Here is a 19,032-nt window from a genome sequence, read left to right on the forward strand (position 1 = left end):
ACTTGACCCTGGGCCACTGAAGCCCTTAATATAGGTTAAGTTTGGGGCACTCTCCCCAAGCGCCTCCCCCAGGACCCAGACAGACGGAGGCAGCTCTGGGCCAGGCGGAGTCACAGTTGAGGGTTTATTGCCAGTGTTAGGAAGGATGGGGGTTGGGGGGGGGGTCCAGGCGGTTTGGACACTGCGGAGCCATGGGTTTGGAGGAGCACTGCCGCCCCCTGCCTCCCAGGCAGCCCTGGCGCTGATGTTACATCATCTGGCCTGGCTAGTGCCTAAAAGCGGGGGGTCTGCTCAAAGGAAGGAGTCTCGGGGGGCTCCCAGGAGTTAACCTGTTCCCATAAACCTTCCACCAAGGAAGCCAGGGAGTCCTTGTTCCTCTGGGGCAAGTCCTCGGGCCTTGTCTGAACAGCCCCGGCTCAGACTAGGGCGTCAGGCTGGGCCATTCCATTTCTCAGCAGCTCTGATCTCCCCCCGGCCTCATAGGGACCGGGGTGTGGGGCACGTACCCCAGCTCATCGCTACCCCACGGGTCTCGGGGCACCTGCAGTACTGGGGATCCTTCTAAACAGATAGCCCTCATCTTGGGCATTCGAGCCTGTTCTACTCACAGACCCGGTGTCACAAGCATCACTGTCCCTGGCAGGCCTTCCCTCGACCCCCATTTCTGGTCCCATCAGATGGTGTGTTCTCTGCGAAGGAGTGTGGCGGTGATGGCGGGGATTGTGGAGGCAAAGCCTTTCTGGCCTCCCAGGCCTCACCACCCCCCCCCCCGCCCCCGCGCGAGAGCAAATGCACACAGACACGTCCACACACAGACACACACTTTAAGGGACCCAATGCACGAGATCGGGACCACACCCCCCAGCCGCTGGCCTACTGGGGGCCAGTAGTAAGGGCTGAAGCTTCAGGGAGAGGGTCCAGCAAGGGACTGCGGGGCTAGTGGTCTTGGGCTGAGGGCCACCCTGTGGGTGCCCCTGCCTGGCCCTGCCTGAGGGGACACACGTCTGTCTGGTGGGGGTCCTCAGCAGCCACATCTGGGCATGGGTAGAGCGTCAGCAGAGTGTGTGGGTCAGGGCAAAGGGGATGGTTCCATCCAAGCCGGGGAGACGTGCCCCCACCCCTCCACAGATCTGTGTCTCCGAGTGGTGGCGGCGTGGCTCAGTGCAGCCCAGGGGAGGGGACACAGCCTTGAGCTCACAGAGCCATTGCCAGGCTGAGGAGGCAGAGGGACCGTGGCCGGCAAAACTGAGACCCCAAAACCACCTTCTGCCCTCAGCTCCTGCCTGCCTGCCTCTCCGGGATGCCGAGAGGAGAGAGCAGGTGGAAGGAAGGGAGAATGGGCCCATGGCAGTGAGGAGGGGTCTGACTCGGGTTGCCCTCTTCCCCTGCCAGAGGCTGGGAGGCACCCCCAGAGCTCTCGCTGGCCCGGCTTCTGCGGGACGCTACAGGCCACCGTGGGAGGCCCCAGCCCAGGGTGGGAGGCGTGAGGAGCACAGCGGAGTCTGGTCCCTGGGTCAGGCCTGGAGCAGAGGCGAGGGCAACACCTTGTAGGGACAGGGGCCCACCGGTGCCCCCTGCCTCCCGGGCCCAGGCCTGACGCAGGCCCTCGGGCTCGATGGACGGGAGGGCGAGGGGGTCCTGTGCAGATGTGGCAGGGAGGGGAAGGAGAGAGCGGACAAACAGAGGCGGGGCCGGGGCCTCCCCTTTGGTCCAGCTCACGCAACAGTCACAGGTCACGGGGGGAGCGGATGGAGGCACGTGCTCACGGCCACAAGCACAGACAGACAGACGCGTATGCTGAGGCCTCCCAGGGGACCGGGCCAGGCAGTGCAGCGGGGCCTGGAGCCCCGAGCTGCCCATCCACCCTGTGTGGCTCCCCACCCGCCCGGCGGCTGACACGTGAGCCCCCCAGCCTAGGAGCCCACGACCTGGCCAGACCACGTCTCGTGGGGAGTGTGTGGGGCCAACTGGGTGAGCACCACCTCCACAGCCTGGAACTTCTGGTTCTTGGGTGGGATGGGGCACATCTTGTAGGTGACCTCGTCGCCTTCCACGGGCACGTACTCCCCCTCGATGCTGGTGGGCGGGAGAGCGGCGTCAGCCCAGCAGCCGGCCCCGCGCCCAGACAGCCGCTGCGGGCTGGCCTGAGGGCTGCCTCCCCTCCCTTCTTCTTCTTCCCGAGCTTCAGCTCTCTAATTTGTAAAATGGGACTCCGAAATGGTTCCTCCTTGTCTGTGCTGTTTGGGGATTGAGACACGAAAGGCCAGGCGGGTCTGGAGGCCTAGAGAAGCTCCGTGTGCTCCCCAGGTCTTGCCTGGCACCAGGGCAGGGGCCAGGCCTAGTCATCGCTCCCAAGCCCAACTACCTTCCAGGCCGAAAGACCCAGGGGCTGGCCCAATCCTCTCAGTTCCCGAGATGCCGGATCCCAGGGCTCAGCCAGTAGTTCCCGGGGCTCCTGGGGCCGGGATGTCCCCTCCCCACCTGGTCCCAGCCTTCCCCTGCTCCCCCTCCCACGCACCAGCGACAGGAGGAGAAAGATGCCAGGGACACAGACTTCAGCCAGCCAGGGTACAGGCCTGAAGAGGCGTTTCTAGAGGCCTTGCCAGGACCCTGCAGTAGGGGCCCAGCCAGGAACGTAGTGGGGGAGGGACTCACTCAGATACATGCACAAAGATGTCCTCGGATCCATTCTCGGGGGTGATGAAGCCGTGGCCCTGTGAGCGTGAGAACTGCTTACAGACGCCTTTGAACACGGGGCCTGCCGAGGCCCGGGCTGTCCTGAGGTAAGAGTAGGGGATTAGAGCTGTGGTCTGGGGACTCCCCTCCCTGCACTCCCACAGCCCTCCTTGGCCATGTCTGCCTGCAGAGCCTGTCCCAGGGCTGTGGAAAGTCCTCCCCGGGCCGGAAACTGCACATGGTAACGCTCTGTCATGGTCCCATTGGACAATAAGGAGACTGAGGCCAGAGAGGGAAACCGGCTCTCCCAGGGTACACAGCAAGCAAGTTTCCTGACTCTCAGCCAGTGCCTCTCTCTGTGCAGAGTACCCTTTCCTCCTGAGACGATTCAGGTTTACATGGGCTCCTGCTGTTAGACTTCTGAGTGAAGAAGACCCAGCCTAAACTTGAATACCTCTCAAAATGGGGAGCTCACTACCTCTTGAGGTCACTGTAGCCTATTCACTTATTTGTCCCTTACCCACTCATTCATCATTTATCAAACATCTGCTCTGTGCCCAGCCTTGGGTTGGACACAGGGCACAACTAGTCCCATCCAAAACCTCTCCTTTAGGGACACCTGGCTGGCTCGGTCGGTGGAGCACGTGACTCTTGCTCTCAGGGTTGTGAGTTCAAGCCCCATGTTGGGTGTAGGGCTTACTTAAAGCAAAATCAAAAAAATTTCTCCTTTGGCCAAGGCAAGTCAGTCTCCCTGTGATCTCTCCAAATTGCCTCCCCCATGTGACCCCAGCCAGCGACCCACCCCAGAGGCCCAGGGCTGGTCTCTGTCTAGCCCACCCACCCCTCACCAGAGGTCAGTCCTTGCTCCCGTTTTGGTCCAGGCTGACCCATGTACCTTGAACACCCGACCTCCTTCTTCACCTAACACGTCCTCCAAACCCACTAGGACCTCATCCCCCCTGATGCCTGACATTGTGCCCTCTCTCCCTGCCCTGCTGGGTGGATGTGAACTGTAGACAAATTCCTTCTGGATTATAGACAGTTTATAGGCAGAGACTGTCTTATTCATCACCGGATGCCCTAGTCAGATGCTCAGTAGATCTTAGTGGAGTGAAGAATGAATGAATGAATGAATGAATGAACACAGTAGTTTCTGGAAGGTCCATACCCAGCTCCCCTGTCCTTGAATGAGGACGACAGGGGTTGGACAAGGATAGGGCTGGAGCCTTGTCCTGGGGAAAGATCCCCGGAGCCTGGGTGAGGGGCAGGTACTCACGCTGAATACGTCCTGGTCCGTTTGGTGGGCAGAGGACTGGGCAGGTCCCGGGATGAGACGCCGCCCCGCTCCCAGACCCTGCTGCCCTCCCGGTGGAAGGGGAAGGTGGGCCAGACAGGAGACTTGGGGGAGTGGAGTGGGGGCACTACCGGGGGCGACGTGGGCTCTGAAGTCATGGCGGGTCCCGCGAGAGAGCCCGGTGGGCTCCCGGGCGCAGGGGCCGGTGAAGAGCTTGGGCGTCCTTGCGGGCAGGGCCCGGCCTGGCCCTGCTCGGCAGCCGCACCAGCCACAGGCTCCGTCTGGAAGGGGGAGAAAGAGGCAGAGTTGAGTGTGGGCCAGACTGAGCGGCTTCTGGACACCAGGCCCAGCCCTCCAGGTTGGAGATGGGGCCTCTGGGAAGCCATTAGGGGCAGGTGAAGTGTGGGGGGGCGTGATGGGATTAGTGCCCTTGGAAGAAGAGACCCAGAGAGCTTGCCTCCTCTCCACCACGTGGGGACACAGCGAGACGGGAGCTGTCTATAGGAAGGGGGCTCTCACTAGAACCAGACCATGCTGGCACCCCGATCTTGGGCCACCATCCTCCAGAACTATGAGAGTTAAACTCTCATTTAAGTCCCCTGTCCACAGTATTGGGTCACAAGGGATGGTCCAAGCTAAAACTAATCTCAAAGTCCTTCCAGCTTGAGGCTCAGTTCTCTAACTCCGGGGGCCTGGGAGGTGGGATGGGGAAAGCGGCCAGTGACGGTCTGGAACACAGTCTGGCCCAAGTGTGAGCAGCTTCACATCCACACACCTGGGCTCCAATCTCAGCTTCATCACTGTCACTTGGTGACTTCAACAGTTCCAGGAGACAGTGCAGGCTCTGGAGCCAGGTGACCTGGGTTTGAATCCTGCCCCCTGCCCCTAACCGGCTATGCAGCCTGCCTTGGTCAACACTTTTAATCTTTGACTCAGTTTTCTGCTCTGTAAAATGGGGCTAGTGCTGGTCTTCACTTCACGGCGAGGTTGCTGTCAGGATTCAGCGACGCTCTCCATGCCAGGGCGTGGTAAGCCCTTGGGACGCTGGTGAGTTTGCTTTAGCCCTATCTGCCTCTGCTCTGAAGTGAGATTGAGAATATTTACTGCGCAAGGGTGCTGTGGGGTCACTGACGGAGTGTGTGATAACATCGGCATCTCAGAGACCCAATGAATGGCTATGGTCAATGCTCATCAATAGAAATTTCCTCGTCACCCGCTAAGTGCCCGGATGACCTTGAAAAAATTCACCGTTTTCCTCTCCTGAGGAAGAGAACATAGTTCTCATCCCACAGGGGTTGGGAAGTCTCAGACCCTAAGAGCCGCTGCTGTGGAACCCCAGGGAGGAGGGCTCAGTGTACTGAGCCAGGCTGTGGAAGGAGCCCGGGGCCACAGTGGGGCCAGGCAGGACACCTGGACCAGGAGCCCTCCAGCTCTGCCACGTACCAGCCGCCAGCCTTGGGGAGTCCTTCCACTGGCCTCAGTCTCCTCACCTGTATAATGCAGCTCATAAACCCTGCCTCACTCCCTCACAAGCTATGGCGACGCTTGGCTAAGCCTAGGCCTTCCCAGCGGCCCCATCATAATCTACAGTTGTACAGGAAAGAGGATGACGAGATTCTCTACCTCCTCAGCCCCGTTCTTCACTACCTCCCCCCTCACCCAAAGACCCTAGTGCCTGAGGTAAATCCTGGAGCCGCAACCCTATTTCTGGCCTCCATCTTGTGCCCCACCCCCGCTCCGGCCCAGAATTTCCAGGGCAGAATCGCCCAGAAAGACAGTGTGGCAAGGGATGGGAGAGCGGAGGAGTCACAAGATCCAACAGCGGGGCAGGTCTCCTGGCCGCCCTTCAAGGTCACACAGCAAGAGGGACCCATCTGGGTCAGGATCATGAGCTGGTTCTGCCGGGCCTCCAGGCGGAGAGGCGCCTTCCTCCTCCCCAGCCCCCCGCCCCCCAACATGCCTCTCCACCCAGGAGAGCTGGTTGCTCACAGCCCCCTCAAGCCGACGTGGGGTTTTCCTTTCCGAGCCTGCTCCAGGAGGTCGGGCCAGGTTTGGCATTTTTATTCCCATTTTTAGAGAGAAGGAAACGCAATCACACAAGAACTTGGGCCTGAGCGTTCACAGCAGCATTATCCACACCAGGCCCGACGTGGAAACGAGCCAGAAGTCCGTCAACAGACGAGCGGATAAACCGTGGTCTAGCCACAGAACGGAATATGGTTCAGCCGTAAAGAGGAACGGGAGTCCTGGTCCCTGCTGCAACACAGACAAGCCTGGGGACCCTTACGCCGAGTGGAAGCAGCCGGCCAGCCAGCCACAAGAAAGCACGTTGCGTGATTCTATTCACGTGACATGTCCAGCATGGACAAGTCCGCAGAGACAGAAAGGACATCAGGGGTTGCCAGGAATTGGGGGGGATGGGATCACGGGGAGTAAATTCTAACGGGTGCAGTTTCTTTCCGGGGTGATGAAAATGTCCTGAGGTTGATCATGGCCTTATTGCACAATTCTGTGACTGTACTGAAAACCACTGACTCGTTCACCTTGAGCGGTTGAATCATACGGTATGTGGGTTATATCGCCATAAAGCTGTTATCAAAAAGGAAACCGGGCAGTAAAACTACCCACGATGTCAGAGACAGGAGAGCAAGAGACGTCGGGGCCCCACAATGTGTGCTCGGGAGTCCCCTCCGCACCTGGGCAGGGGTGGCAGGTGGACAGATGCTCCCCTTCCTTCTGTCCAGAAAGCGGGGCGGTCCCAGCCTGCTCACTACAGTTTTCTCAGAGCTGGTATTGTGCTTGGTGGTGACAGCCGGTGCTGGGAGGTCGTGGGGAGGAGGGGCAGAGGCAGCCCATAGCCGTTACCAGGGAGACACAGCTGAGCCAGGCCCTGCTCTGGCCAGGCCAGCCCCGCCTCCCGACCCACCCAAAGCCTCTTGCAGGGAAGGGGGAGAGATACATTGATTAATTACCCAGGGTTAGGGGTGAGGGCGGGCCCCAATTCCTTCCCCTCCCCAAAATGGGTTCCCCATATGGGACTAGGCAACAGAAAGGGGGATGAGGGAATATGGGCAGGGATAGGCCTTCCTGCCCTCTGGCCCCACAGGACTGGCTGCTCCCGGGTCTTCAACCCCACCCCGAACACAGGCTCTGTGCGAGCAGCCCACAGTTGGCCTTTGGAGTTAGGGCTGGGGGTGCAGAAAAGACCCCCTCCAGGGGGGCAGAGGGTGCTGCTCTGGGATCTCCCCCATCTCCCTCCTCTTCTGGAAAACGGGGGGTGCCAGAACCCGTCCTCCAGAGCTCCTGTGAGGTTGAAATGGGAGGCAGTGTGGGGGAGAACAGCAGGTGCTGGGCGAGAGGTCGCCCCCCCCAGACAGGGCTGCTAAATTGGGCTTAGGGGGAGAGGGAGTGGGAAGAAGGAGAGCCCCAGCTGAGCCGAGCCAAGCCCATCCCCACTTTCCTCTTTCCTGTTTCCCAAGGTCTTGCCCACCCACCAGGTCCCTGCCCTGCCCCTCAGAGCTTCTCCCTTATTAATTCCTACAGCCGCCCCTTCAGTGGCTGCCATTATGACTACATTTTGCGGAGGAGGAAATAAGGCTCAGAGAAACCAAGTCATTCACTCAAGGCCACACAGCAATTAATGTCTGAGCCAGGGCTCGAACCAAGGTAATCTGACTCTGGAGCCCTGCACTGCTACTGAGTTGCTGTGCAACCTTGGACAGGATTCCCCCTCTCTGGGCCCTGCCAGAAGAGAATAAGGGGACACAGAGCAAACTTCCGGTTCAGACCCTCTCCCCAGGGTGCTGCTGCAGAAAGGAACCAGTAAAGACAGGCTTTTATTGTCTGAATCCTGTATCTAGTGCAAGATTCTTTACAGAGGTCACTTTCCCTTCGGAAATCTCCCAGGGGCCCTGAAAGTTTGGAATTTCCATCGTTTCTATTTTACAGCTAAGGAAACTGAGGCTCAGGGAGGTGGGTTGACTCACCCAAGGTCACACAGCAGGTGAGTGAGAAGAGCCCAGATTCATCTGAAAGCAAATGGTGCTCTTCTTAAATTCTGCTCCTGGGGGCACCTGGGTGGCTCAGTGGGTTAAAGCCTCTGCTTTCGACTCAGGTCATGATCCCAGGGTCCTGGGATCGAGCCCCGCATCTGGCTCTCTGCTCAGCGGGGAGCCTGCTTCCCTTCCTCTCTCTCTGGCTGCCTCTCTGCCTACCTGTGATCTCTGTCTGTCAAATAAATAAATAAAATCTTAAAAAAAAAAAAAAATTCTGCTCCTGGTTCAGCCAAAACACGACTGGAGTTTTTACTAAAAGACCTTTCCCTGAGAACTGAAGGGGAAAATAAACTCTTCCAAAAGCAGAGAAACACATGAGTTTGAAGGAAGTTTGTTTCAATTCAGGGTAAAGCCCAGCCCCCAGGGGACTCGGTCCTAGTGTCTGGGAGCACGTGTGGCCCAGAACGAAGCCCTTTCAGAGCCGGCCGCTGGAGGTTCGAGGACAGGTCGGGACCATTTCTGGCCTGGGCTGGACGCCAGTGACCCTCCCTTTCTGAGCCTCAGTTTCCTTATCTGTCCGAGGGCTATTAGTAGCACCTGTCCCGCATGTGGGAGGGGCTGAGGAGCTGAGCATCAACGGTCCACCTGTGAGGGCAAGTCTCCCTGTCCACGTGTTCTGGCTCCGACCCTCGCGGCCACGCTTGTCTTCATTTCCCTGCGTGAAGGCCAAACCTGGCCATTCTGCGGACAGAAGGACTAGGGGAGGTAAAACCAGAACATCAGGGCTGTTCAGAGGTAACCTGAGGCGAGGCCGTGATACAGTGTGACTCAGCCCTGTCAGCAGGTGACCATCGTCCTGGTGCTGGGGCTTCTCCAGTTCTCAGATACCCCAGAAAGACGGGGCAGGAAATGGCTGTCCAAGTCCTCTCTTGACCGTGCGAATGTCTCTTGTCTGGGGCAGAGTAGGGAAAGTCAACTGGATCAACCCCCCAGTGCTCTGTGACCTGGGGCCTGCCCTTGACCCTCTCTCTGCCTCACTTTGCTCCTCTGCTGCTTGAATCATCACTGGCCCAGATGCCTCCTGAAGGTCAGTCCAACTGTCCTCTGAGGTTGTCAAAAACACACACGTAACTGCAAGGAAACTGAATGCCAGGCACTGGGGCCACAGGCACGGGAGGAGAGAGCCCCGGCCTCCAGGGGGAGGACCAGACTGACCAGGGCACAGCGTGGCAAGTCCGAACGTGACCCGAGGCACGGTACCACACATAGACCGTCAGCCACATGGCCGTGCTCTGCCAAGTCCTTGGCCCCATTTCCTCAGGTGGTCCCCACAACACCCCTATGTGACAATGACTGTCATTAGCCCCATTCTTCAGCAGAGTAAACCGAGGCCCAGAGAAGGAAAGAAGCTTCCTGGGGTCACACAGCTGGTCAGGGGCGGTGCTTTCTGCACCTGAGATTGTGGGAGGGGGGAGGAAAGCTCCTTGACATCTCCTGCTCTCCGCTGGTGAAGGAAGAACGGGGGTGTGGAAAAACTGGGGAGTCAGGCCTTGGGGTTCTATTTCTGGCTTTGTGCCGACTCAGACTGTGACCTTGGGTGAATCACTTGCCAACTGTGGCAAGCCTAAAAACAACTCCCCTGGTGAGTGTGTCCCGGCTCTGAGCCCCCATGTGCAGGAGCAGCCAGGGGCAGGAGAGGGTACGATGGCTTGTAAAGGGGAAGGACACGGAGCACTGGATGGCGGTGGGAGGGCTTTCTCAATGCTGGGGTCTTATCTAGGGTGGGTGGTCCTGGGAGCAGGAGGAAACAGCCTCAGGACCACCAGCCAGAAGCTGGCACTTCCCCAGCCCCTCCCCTCCCCCAGCCACCCAGACAGTCCTTAAAATACCTCAGTGCCAAAGCTGCTCCAGCAGCTGGGGGTGACCTAATTAAACCTGGTTCTTCCCCTCCTACAGCGTGGCGTGCGCACGTGTGTGTGTGTGTGTGTGTGTGTGTGTGTGCGCGCACGCGCGCATGGGGGTTAGGGGCTACCCCAGCCTGTATGTGAGCTTCATGGAGACCTTCTCACTCTCCTTGTCACATGTCCCTACTGTCTGGGGGAGGGGCCGCCCTGATGAAGGCCTTCCGGCTTCCTGGGCACCAGTGAGGGTAAAGAGGCCAGAATGGGCCCCGCAAGAGCCGTGCTCACATCCCATCTCTGCCAGGCTGTGTGACCCTGAGCAAGTCACTTTCCCACTCTGAGCCCCCTAGAGAGAGGAAAGGATTGGTCAAAGTCACACTTAGAGTAGCTGAACTCAAATCAGTGTGACCTCAAAGCCCAGAGCTCTCCGGGGTGCCAGCCGCCACCCCAATGACCATCATTCCATGGGCTTTGGAGCAGGGGAGAAGCCCCCCACTACTTTTTGTTCCCTACCTGGCTGCTCTGCGTGGACACGGGCCCCAACTGCTCCAAGCCCCCTTCCCACCAGGCTCTGGGACTTGGCGGTGCTGGTGGTGACCCCGAGAGGCGACCCTCTCACCCAAGCCCGGAGCGCCCTCTGCTGGTGCCAATCTCGGGGCTCTGCCTCCAGACCCGCCCGTGGGTGTCCCCTCCCCGCAGGCTGGCTGTGTAGGTTCCCCTATTTCTCCCTCCAGAGCCCCTCCATGGCCCGTGGGCATCCGTGAACATTGCCAGGCCTGGGAGGGGACTCTGTGACCCAAACTGTCCCTCGACCTTTCCCAGGCCTCTCTGTGACCAGTTCCTGCTCAGTTCTTTTTTTTTTTCTTTTGGAGTGGAGGGCAGACAGACCCAGAGGGCTGGGACAGATATGGGAAGGAGATGCTGGAAAGGACTTCACGGAAATGGTGGGGGTAGGCGGGGGGAGTCTGAGTGAAGGAAACATCCAGAATTTGGAGGGGCCTCTGGGATGGAGTCAGTTTTGGGGAACTGGCTCCCCGTTCCCCAGGGGGCTGCAGACTGCCCCTCCCCACCGAGAGCCCAGTTCTGGAGCACATCCAGGTGGGCACGGTGCCAGGCTCTCCGTGAGGTTGCCCACCCTCCTCCCGGGCGCACTTCCTCCTCCCCTCCCCCAGCCCCAGCGGAGGCAGCAGTTCACACTCTGTATTTATTATTGTTCTCGCTCTGCGTCCCTCCCCTCTCCCTGGGAAGAGCCTGCAGGCTGGCAGCTTGGCAGGAACCTGCTGTCTCCCTTGCGGGTCCCAGCATCACCCCTTATCTCTGCCCGAACTCCTTGTGCCCGGGCAGGCCACTCAAGGACTTGGGGCTAGCCCAGGCTGCCCCGAGGCCCCCCGCCTCCGCATCCCGCAGCTGGGGGCCAGCAGCTCAGCACCCCCCCACCCCGCCGCCCCAGGGTTGCACCCCAGCAAGGGTGGAGGTCAGAGCGAGACCAGCCCACGGGGGAGAGGAGTGGCCTCAGGAGAGGCCAGAGCTCTGGGTGGGGCTGCTGCAAGGCGAAGATAATTACACGGAGCTGCCTCTCCAAGCCCATTAACACAATTATCCCCATCACGGTGGGGACAGAATAGAGTCAGGACGACACAGCGGCTCCAGGTCCAACCGTCTGCCTGCCCTAAATGGTCGGTCCCTGGGCCCCAGCCCCGAATTCCAGGGGGACAGACACATGCCCCCTGCTGCAGCTCCCCTCACGGCATCTGGTAGGAGCACAATTATTCCCCAGTCATTTCTCTCCCCCACCCCGGTTCCCAGACGGGAGGCTGCGGCTTGGCAGGTGTCTGCTGTTCTCTGCCTCTTGGGCCAGACACAAGTCCCAGACACAGACACACACACACACACACACACACACACACACACACACAGAGACGGCCTCAGCTTCCCCTGGGGGCTTGGAGGAGGGAGGAGGGAGGAGGGAAGAGGGAGGACCGGGTGGGCTCATCCACAAACCCTCCAACACCCTCCTCTGTAAACTGAACGGGGCTGGGCCAGCCCCAGGGGAGGGACCCACCTTCCCAGCCCCGTCGTGTCCTACCTCCCTGCTTGGCCCCTGCCAAAGCCAGTTTCCCGAGCTGGTGTGCCCTCGCCGCCCCGTCCTGTCCCTTACCTCTCCGGGGCAGCCGAGGTCCAGCCACCGCCTCCCGCAGCCGCCTTCAGCGCTCTGCCTCTCTCTGGCCCTCGGAGCTGGCCAGCAGGGGCCGGGTCTGAGGGTGTGTTGTGTGTACGCGCGCGTGTGTGTGTGTGTGTGTGTGTGTGTGTGTGAGCATGCGGCACCTCGAGCCCCTCACTCACTCACTCACACACGCCCTCCTCCTGACGTCAGGAGGAGCAGGAGGGAGGGCCTGGGATGGGAATTTGTACTCCCTGCTTAAAGGGACCCAGGGCCCCGCTGCCTCGGGGCCAGACACCGCCTCCTGAGTCAGGCGCGCGGAAGGGGTGAGGGAGTTTTAGCTGCGTCTCTCCCGGCACTAAAGCTTCTTTTTTTGGAAAGTGGCTTTTATTGCCAGGCTGGGGTATAATTTGCCCTGCCAGGTGGGAGTAGCTGCTGAGGAATGCGGGGGGGGGGGGGGGGGGTGCGGGGGGAGGGAGGGAGAAGCTGGGGCAGCCCGCATTCCTGGCAATTAGAGAGCTGGTGGGTGGGCATGTGTGCGTGCGTGTGTGCGTGCGTGTGGGTGTGGGGGGTGTACATGCGACTGTGCTGGAGGCCACGGGGTCCCGGCCGGGGGCAGTGGTGAGTCTGGGAGAACAGAGGAGGGGGAGGAGCTCTCTCTGAGGGAGCCCTGGACAAGGGCGGGACGAACCCCGTTTTGGGGGACTCTCAGACCTTCCTCTGCCCTCTGAATCCTCAGTGTCCCCGGCCTCCATTAGCACCGACACTGTGCTCAGGTCTACCCCTTGCTTGGTAGAGATCCTTGTCCGCAATTATAGGAGCTCCTCTCCTTCTCCGGCCCGCAGTGGACGGTGTTTCTGTCGAACTGAACTGAACTGAATTGAATTGAGAAGCCCCTTAAGGGGTGATAAGCTTGCTTCTCTCTGTCTCTCTCTCTCCAGGCCGGACAGCCCCTGCGCCCTTCCCAGTGCCCCTGTGTCCTTCCCAGTGCCCCTGTCTCCACATCGGAGAGGCCCTGGGTGTGGATCTCCGCTCCAGCACTCCTGGACCGTGATCACTTGGGAAAATCTTTTACCGACTCTGATCCACCGCAGCCTCTCTGCAAAGAAGGGAAGAAGGCCCTTTCCCAGCGGTGCTCGGTGTTTCCGGAGCAGTCTGCGGTTAAGCCTCAGGCCCCGCTGGAGAGGCCTCCACCAAGGGGTTTCTGTTCCTCCCCACCCCTTCTCCTAGGCCTCAGCTGGGAAAGAAGGAAGGCTTTCCCGCACACATCCTTCATCCTTCTGAGGCAGGCTGGCATTTTCAACCGAACTTTTATTAAAATCAAAAGGAGGAGGGAGTCAAAAAGGAAATGATCGAGAAAAATGCAAATAACAACAGCCAGTAAGGCGCACTGAGGGCTTCCCAGCAGGCTCTGCCTCACCCAAGGTCCACAGCGGTCCAGCCAGTTATGACCATCGCCCCTGCTCTGCTGGTGAGGACGTGAGGCTCAGGTAGGAGGAGGGAATTGCCCGTGTTCATTATCTGGCTAGAAGGATGTTGAACCCAGGGCTGCCCAATGCCGCCATCTATCCCTGCTCTTCCAGAACCTCCCAGAACAATCAGGCTCGGACAGTCTAGGTTTCTGATCCTACACAAGAGGTGGGGATCCTTGTGGCCCGTCCGCACCGAGGCCTGGAGTTCGGATTCTGTTCCACTCACTAGACTGAGAACCCTCCCAGTGGAACCTCACCCCGCTTGAACCCTTCTCTTCCCTCTTGGTCTTCCTCTCTTCCACAGAGAATCATAGTTTTCAAAGGGCCCGCACGGGGACCAGCTCACATGCTGCTTGTAACAGCTCTGGATGAGGAAATGGGCAGGGAGAGATGGGGGACCTCGCTGAGTCACCCGGCGCAGAAGCGACAGAGTGACAGAAGAGGCTGTGGTCCCATCATGTTCTCACGCTCCGGGAGAAGGGCCAGGGCTGGGGTCATGCCCGCGATCTCCCCGCCCACCACCCACCGTCCCTTCTGGGGGGAATGGCCCCGTGCTTTCATCTGGGGAATGCCTTCTCTCTCCCGAGCCACAGGAACCCCAGCGGCGCATCAGAGCCGAGTCGGGAATTGGGTTGGAACGTCAATGCCAAGGCCGGCTCTTCGCACGGCTCCTGAGTTGGCGGAGGTTGGACCTTGGCTGTTGGTGGCCGAGCTGTGGATTACAAGCCAATGATGGGCCAAGAATGGGGAGCAGCCAGGGGGGACTTTTCTGAGGGGACGATATTTGAGCTGAACCCCAAGTGACAAGAAGGAGCCAGACTTGCCAGAATCCAGAGAGGAAGCTGGTGTGGCCCGGGGCGGTGAGGGAGGTGAGGGGGAGGACAGGAGACTGGAGGCCAGGAGGCAGGGCCTGGAAGGCCACCGAGGAGAGCCCGAGGCCTGGTCTGCTGTGGACAAGGACAAAGCGGGGGCCACGGGCCCGACCCTCACTTTGTGGCCGGCCTTTCTTGGAGGCCCCGCCCGCCGCCGGCAGACACGCGTGGGGGCTTCCAGGCACCCTGAGAGCCGTGAATGAAGGAGGCTGGGCCGCGGTTTGAAGGAGTGTTATGATCATTCTCGACAATGAGGAGAGGGCACAGCTGTTCATTCAGGAAATGAGCAGCCCGTGGTACCACCCACCCACCCACCAGCCGCTGAGTAACAAAGAAATTGTCTGCTTGAAACCAGGGGTTCTGCCGCCGAGGCTATTTTTGTGAAACGCTGAGAATTCAAAAGCTCATCTCCTCGAAAGCCTTCCTGGCCTCAGGGAATCTGGAGGTGGGTAAGGGGCAGAATAGCCCGAGTCCTGTTGATTCCCTCTGACTCACAATTCCCACCCTGTGACCCGCAACCCTAACCGCTGCCAGCCCACCCACGGGGGGCCAGACCTGGGCCGGCCCGGCCTTGAATCCATAGAATGCCTTAAGATGCATCCATCCTTAAGACGTGGGTGCCACCCGTTGGACGGACGTGGAAACTCAGGCACAGAGAGGTAGAGAAACTTGCCGGGGATCACACAGCTGGTGACCGAGCTGGGATTAAACTCAGGAGTTCTGGCTTCATTACCTTCTCATTCTTTCTGCTACACCACACTGCCTTCGAGATGTCTTTTCGGTTCCCTGGATGCCCATCTCCTTGGCCATGGGACTCTTCTCCAGCAAGTTCTAGTGATTTTGCACTGTAAATAACAGTGGCTTTTCCATCCTCTCTTCCTGTCCCCCGGCCATCCTGTCCAGTCCAACCACTGCCCTTCTCCCAGAGAAGGTCTATTTCTGCAGCTTTGACCACGTCCTCATTCATTCATTCAAACATCTGACAAATATTTATTGACTCCTCAGGCGGTCTAGGCTGGAACACAGCAGTGACCCAGACAGATACACGCCCTGAGTTTATAAAGCTCATGTCTTATCTAGGAAGAGACGTTGTACCAAGTATGCAAACGAATAAATGTATAACCACGAATTATGAAGACAGCACAGAAACGGGGTGGGAAGAAGGAGACAGGCAGGACTGAATCTACCCGCTGAGGGCTGAGAGAGGCCACTTGGAGAAGGAGAAGGGGCCCTTGCAAGCTGATCCCCAAGGGTGAGAAGGAGCCAGCCTTGTAAAAAGCAGGGGAAGAGTGTTTCCCAAAGAGGGAACAGCATGGCTGAACTCCCAGAGGCAGGAAAGGCTGCTGCATGTTCCAAAGGTCACTAATATGACTGGATGAGGAAAGACAGAGGAGGGCAGGGGTCACACTGTGTGTGTGGGGGGGGCGGAGGCTGGCAAGAGGCCTGCTCCTCATCTGAAATGAGATAGGAAGGCTTGACGTGCTCCTGCCTCCAAACAGTACCCCAAGTGGCCTCACAGCTTCGTCCAGGGTAATGACCAACAGAGGCAGGAGACTGAGGAAGATGGAGGGGTTCCCTGGCCCTGGCCCCAGGGCTGGAGATGACCCTGTGGTCTGCAGGTAAGAGTTTCCTGACGCTTAAGTCCCCTCGAGTCATTGGGAAGTGCTCTCCATCATGGGGAAAGGGGTCCCTGCCCACAGCTGGCCCCCTCTGCACCCCGCCCTGAGGCCCCAGGGCTAGAGCAGCCAAGCTGAAACACCCCCCCCCCCCGCCCCGCAAACCCAGGGCTGGGAGGAGCTGTGAGCCAGGCCTCCCTTGCACACCCATTCCCGAACATCCCGAACATCCCGTGTCTTCTCAACATTCAGGCTCTCCTCCCCCTGTACATTCTGAGTGAGGCCGTCCCTGACTGTCCTGGCTAGAATTCTAGTCACTCACTGTCACAGTATGCATGTGACCTTTCTCCATAGCAATGCCTGGAATGAGCTCCCACATCTGTTTCCTGCTTCCCATCGGGGGCCCCCAATAAATACCTCTTGATTTTTTGCACTTTGCTTTTGGCTCAAGCCAGAACAGAGAGCAACATGCCAGGAGCCTCTGTTTCCAGGCCCTTCTAGAATCACTATTCCCAGAAGTACTTCGGCTGTGTTTCTGGCCTCCATGGAAGGACTTTTTTTTTAATAGTTTATTTTTGGGGCGCCTGGGTGGCTCAGCCGGTTGAGCAGCTGCCTTTGGCTCAGGTCATGATCCCAGGATCCTGGGATCCGCCGCATCCGGCTCCCTGCTCCGTGGGGAGTCTGCTTCTCCGTCTCCCTCTGCCTGCCTCTCTGCCTACTTGTACTCTCTCCCTCTCTCTGATAAATAAATAAAGTCTTTAAAAAAAAAGAGTCCAAGTAATCCCTACACCCAACGTGGGGCTCAAACTCACAACCCTGAGATCAAGTGTTGCATGCTTTTCCGACTGAGCCAACGGGGTGCCCCTCATGATGGAAGGACATTTTAAAGAGCATCCAAACGAGAATCGTTCCTGGTTCTGCTCATCAGAGCTTCCATTCCTAAAAACCCAGAGGGAGGTCTCTGGGGCTCAGAACTGAGACAATCTGGACTTGCCGACACCTGGTGAGTTTCCAGATTGTAACTGAAAATGTTTTCCTCTTGGCCCTGGTTACCGGAAAGCTCTGAGCCAAATCCCTCCACCATCAGCAAGCTTCCAGACCATGGGGGCGGGTGTCCCAGGGCTAATCTTTTCTTTCCTCCCTTCTTTCATTCAATCATCCAACAAATGTTTGTCCTGGACTGACTGTGCACCTTTCTAGGTTGGCGGGGGGTCGACCGTGAACAAAGCAGACAGAGTGTCTGTCTTCATAGAGGTCGCAGTCAAGAAGGGGAGGGGGCAAGAGAAGAACCTGGTGAAGCAGGTCACGTGCTGCGGGAAACTGGTAAGTGGGGTAGGGAGTGGGGGCTGCTGGCCGGGGGGGCTTGAGATTTAAAATGAGGGGACTCGAGGTGGGGGAGTCAGGAAAAGTCTCACAGAGGTGTCATTAAAGCAAGGGTCTGGAGGAGCCGAGCAATGAAGACACGAGGCAGGGAGGGGAGACCATTCTGGGGAGAGGCAGAGTCCCGAGTGGGGAGTGGGCCTGGGGTGTCAGCAACAGCTGCTGGGCACAGCAATGGGATGTGCAGTCACAGAGGCGAGAGGCAGAGGACCCCATGGGCTGTGAGGGGCACCCTAAAGCCTGGCTTTTATTTATTTAGTTAGTTATTAATTTATAGAAAAAAAACTTTTTTTTTTTTTTGTTTATTTGGCAGAGATCACAAGTAGGCAGAGAGGCAGGCAGAGAGAGAGGGGGAAGCAGGCTCCCCACTGAGCCGAGAGCCGGATGCGGGGCTCGATCCCAGGACCCTGAGATCCCCGAGCTGAAGGCAGAGGCTTTAACCCACTGAGCCACCCAGGTGCTCCAGGCCTGGCTTTTATGAGATGGAACATTGCAGGGTCTGGAGAGGTGGACCGAGAATTTCTGACCAGGGTTTTCACAGTGTCTCTTGGGCTTCTGTGTTTAGCAGAGCCGGTGGAGGAATGAGGCCAAGACAAGGAAACCAGCGTGGAGGCTGAAGCAAAGGCCCCGGTGAGGGGTGTGGGGGGAGGGGTGTGGGGAGAGGGGGGCTGGGCCCCAAGGGTTGCAGTGGGGTGAGCGGGACCGCTGGACTCAGGATGCATCAGAGGTAGAAACACCAAGATTTGTTCACAGGTGCTTAGAGGAGGTGGTGAGAGACAAGGAAGCCTAATCCCCGGGTTTGGGCCTGAGCGACCCAAGAACGGAGGAGTTCATTTCTGAAGATGGGGGCTGCGACCCAAGCCCAGACTAAACTTGAGATGCTCAACAGGGATGTGCAGCAGGCAGGGGGGGAATCTGGAGCACGGGGAGAGGGCCACAAGGGAGCCACGGGGGTGCCTGGGTCGGGGGAAGGGCTCATCACCACCTCGAGGCCACAAGAGGCTGCAAAGTGGGCGGGACCACCAACAGTCAGAGATGGAAGGAAGACCCAGGTGAGCTCGGGGCCCTTGGGAGCCAAGGAGTGTGGGAAGGAGGAAGGGGGGCCCCAAGGCTGCTGAGCGCTGACAAGGAGCCCTGGATTGGGCCACGTGGAGGCCGTCGGTGACCCGGAGAAAGCGCTGTGGGCTGCGTGGCGGGGCCAGAACTGGACTCGACAGGTCGAAGAGAGGACGATTAGAGGGGATTTGGGGACCGCCAGCTGGGACGGCACCTTCAAGCGCTTTTGCCACTAAAGGGAGCAGAAAATGGGCCACTAGCTGGAGGGCCGAGAGAGGGGTGTTTTTAAGACGTGAAAAATCTTAATTGCTTTTTCAATTTAAATTTAAATTCTGAATAGGTAATATAGTCCCAGGATCCTAATTATCGAAGATTCCAGAGGGCGAGGGTGCTTGGTAATCTCGGCCCCCTCCCCTCCCCTCCCTCCCACCCTCAGCCGTTCCCCCACGGAATCAGCCGCTTGCCCACAGAGTATTATTTCCCCCCTTTTCCCACAAACAGGAACGTCCCATACACACGGCACTGTGCCTTGCGTCTTTATACTTAGTGTATCCCGAATCTCATTCCACAGCAACACACAAAGAACCTTCTCGTCCTTTTTTTTTTACG

The 19,032-nt window shown here is 58.7% G+C and overlaps 1 protein-coding gene and 1 long non-coding RNA gene across 3 annotated transcripts; one reads left to right on the plus strand and one right to left on the minus strand.

The window, feature by feature from the left end:
• Positions 1 to 110: 110 nt before the first annotated feature.
• CSDC2 (cold shock domain containing C2) lies at positions 111 to 12,226 on the minus strand. 2 transcript variants are annotated; one of them, XM_046013574.1, is made up of 4 exons: positions 12,025 to 12,226; positions 3,953 to 4,251; positions 2,656 to 2,778; positions 111 to 2,076 (listed from the first exon to the last, which is right to left on the minus strand). In XM_046013574.1, exons 2-4 carry the CDS (start codon positions 4,126 to 4,128, stop codon positions 1,914 to 1,916), a joined length of 462 nt encoding a protein of 153 aa, XP_045869530.1. In that variant the 5' UTR covers positions 4,129 to 4,251; positions 12,025 to 12,226; the 3' UTR covers positions 111 to 1,913. The 2 variants fall into 2 exon arrangements, with proteins under 2 accessions (XP_045869530.1, XP_045869531.1); XM_046013575.1 differs by lacking the exon at positions 12,025 to 12,226 and adding an exon at positions 6,667 to 6,686.
• Positions 12,227 to 15,844: 3,618 nt separating this feature from the next.
• Positions 15,845 to 19,032, plus strand: LOC123947394. The gene is made up of 4 exons (XR_006819752.1): positions 15,845 to 15,990; positions 17,188 to 17,310; positions 17,933 to 17,997; positions 18,121 to 19,032. It is a non-coding gene; the product is annotated as an uncharacterized LOC123947394 (long non-coding RNA).

The sequence above is a fragment of the Meles meles genome, chromosome 7 (assembly GCF_922984935.1).
Source record: "Meles meles chromosome 7, mMelMel3.1 paternal haplotype, whole genome shotgun sequence".
In the NCBI taxonomy this organism is placed as follows: Eukaryota; Metazoa; Chordata; class Mammalia; order Carnivora; family Mustelidae; genus Meles; species Meles meles.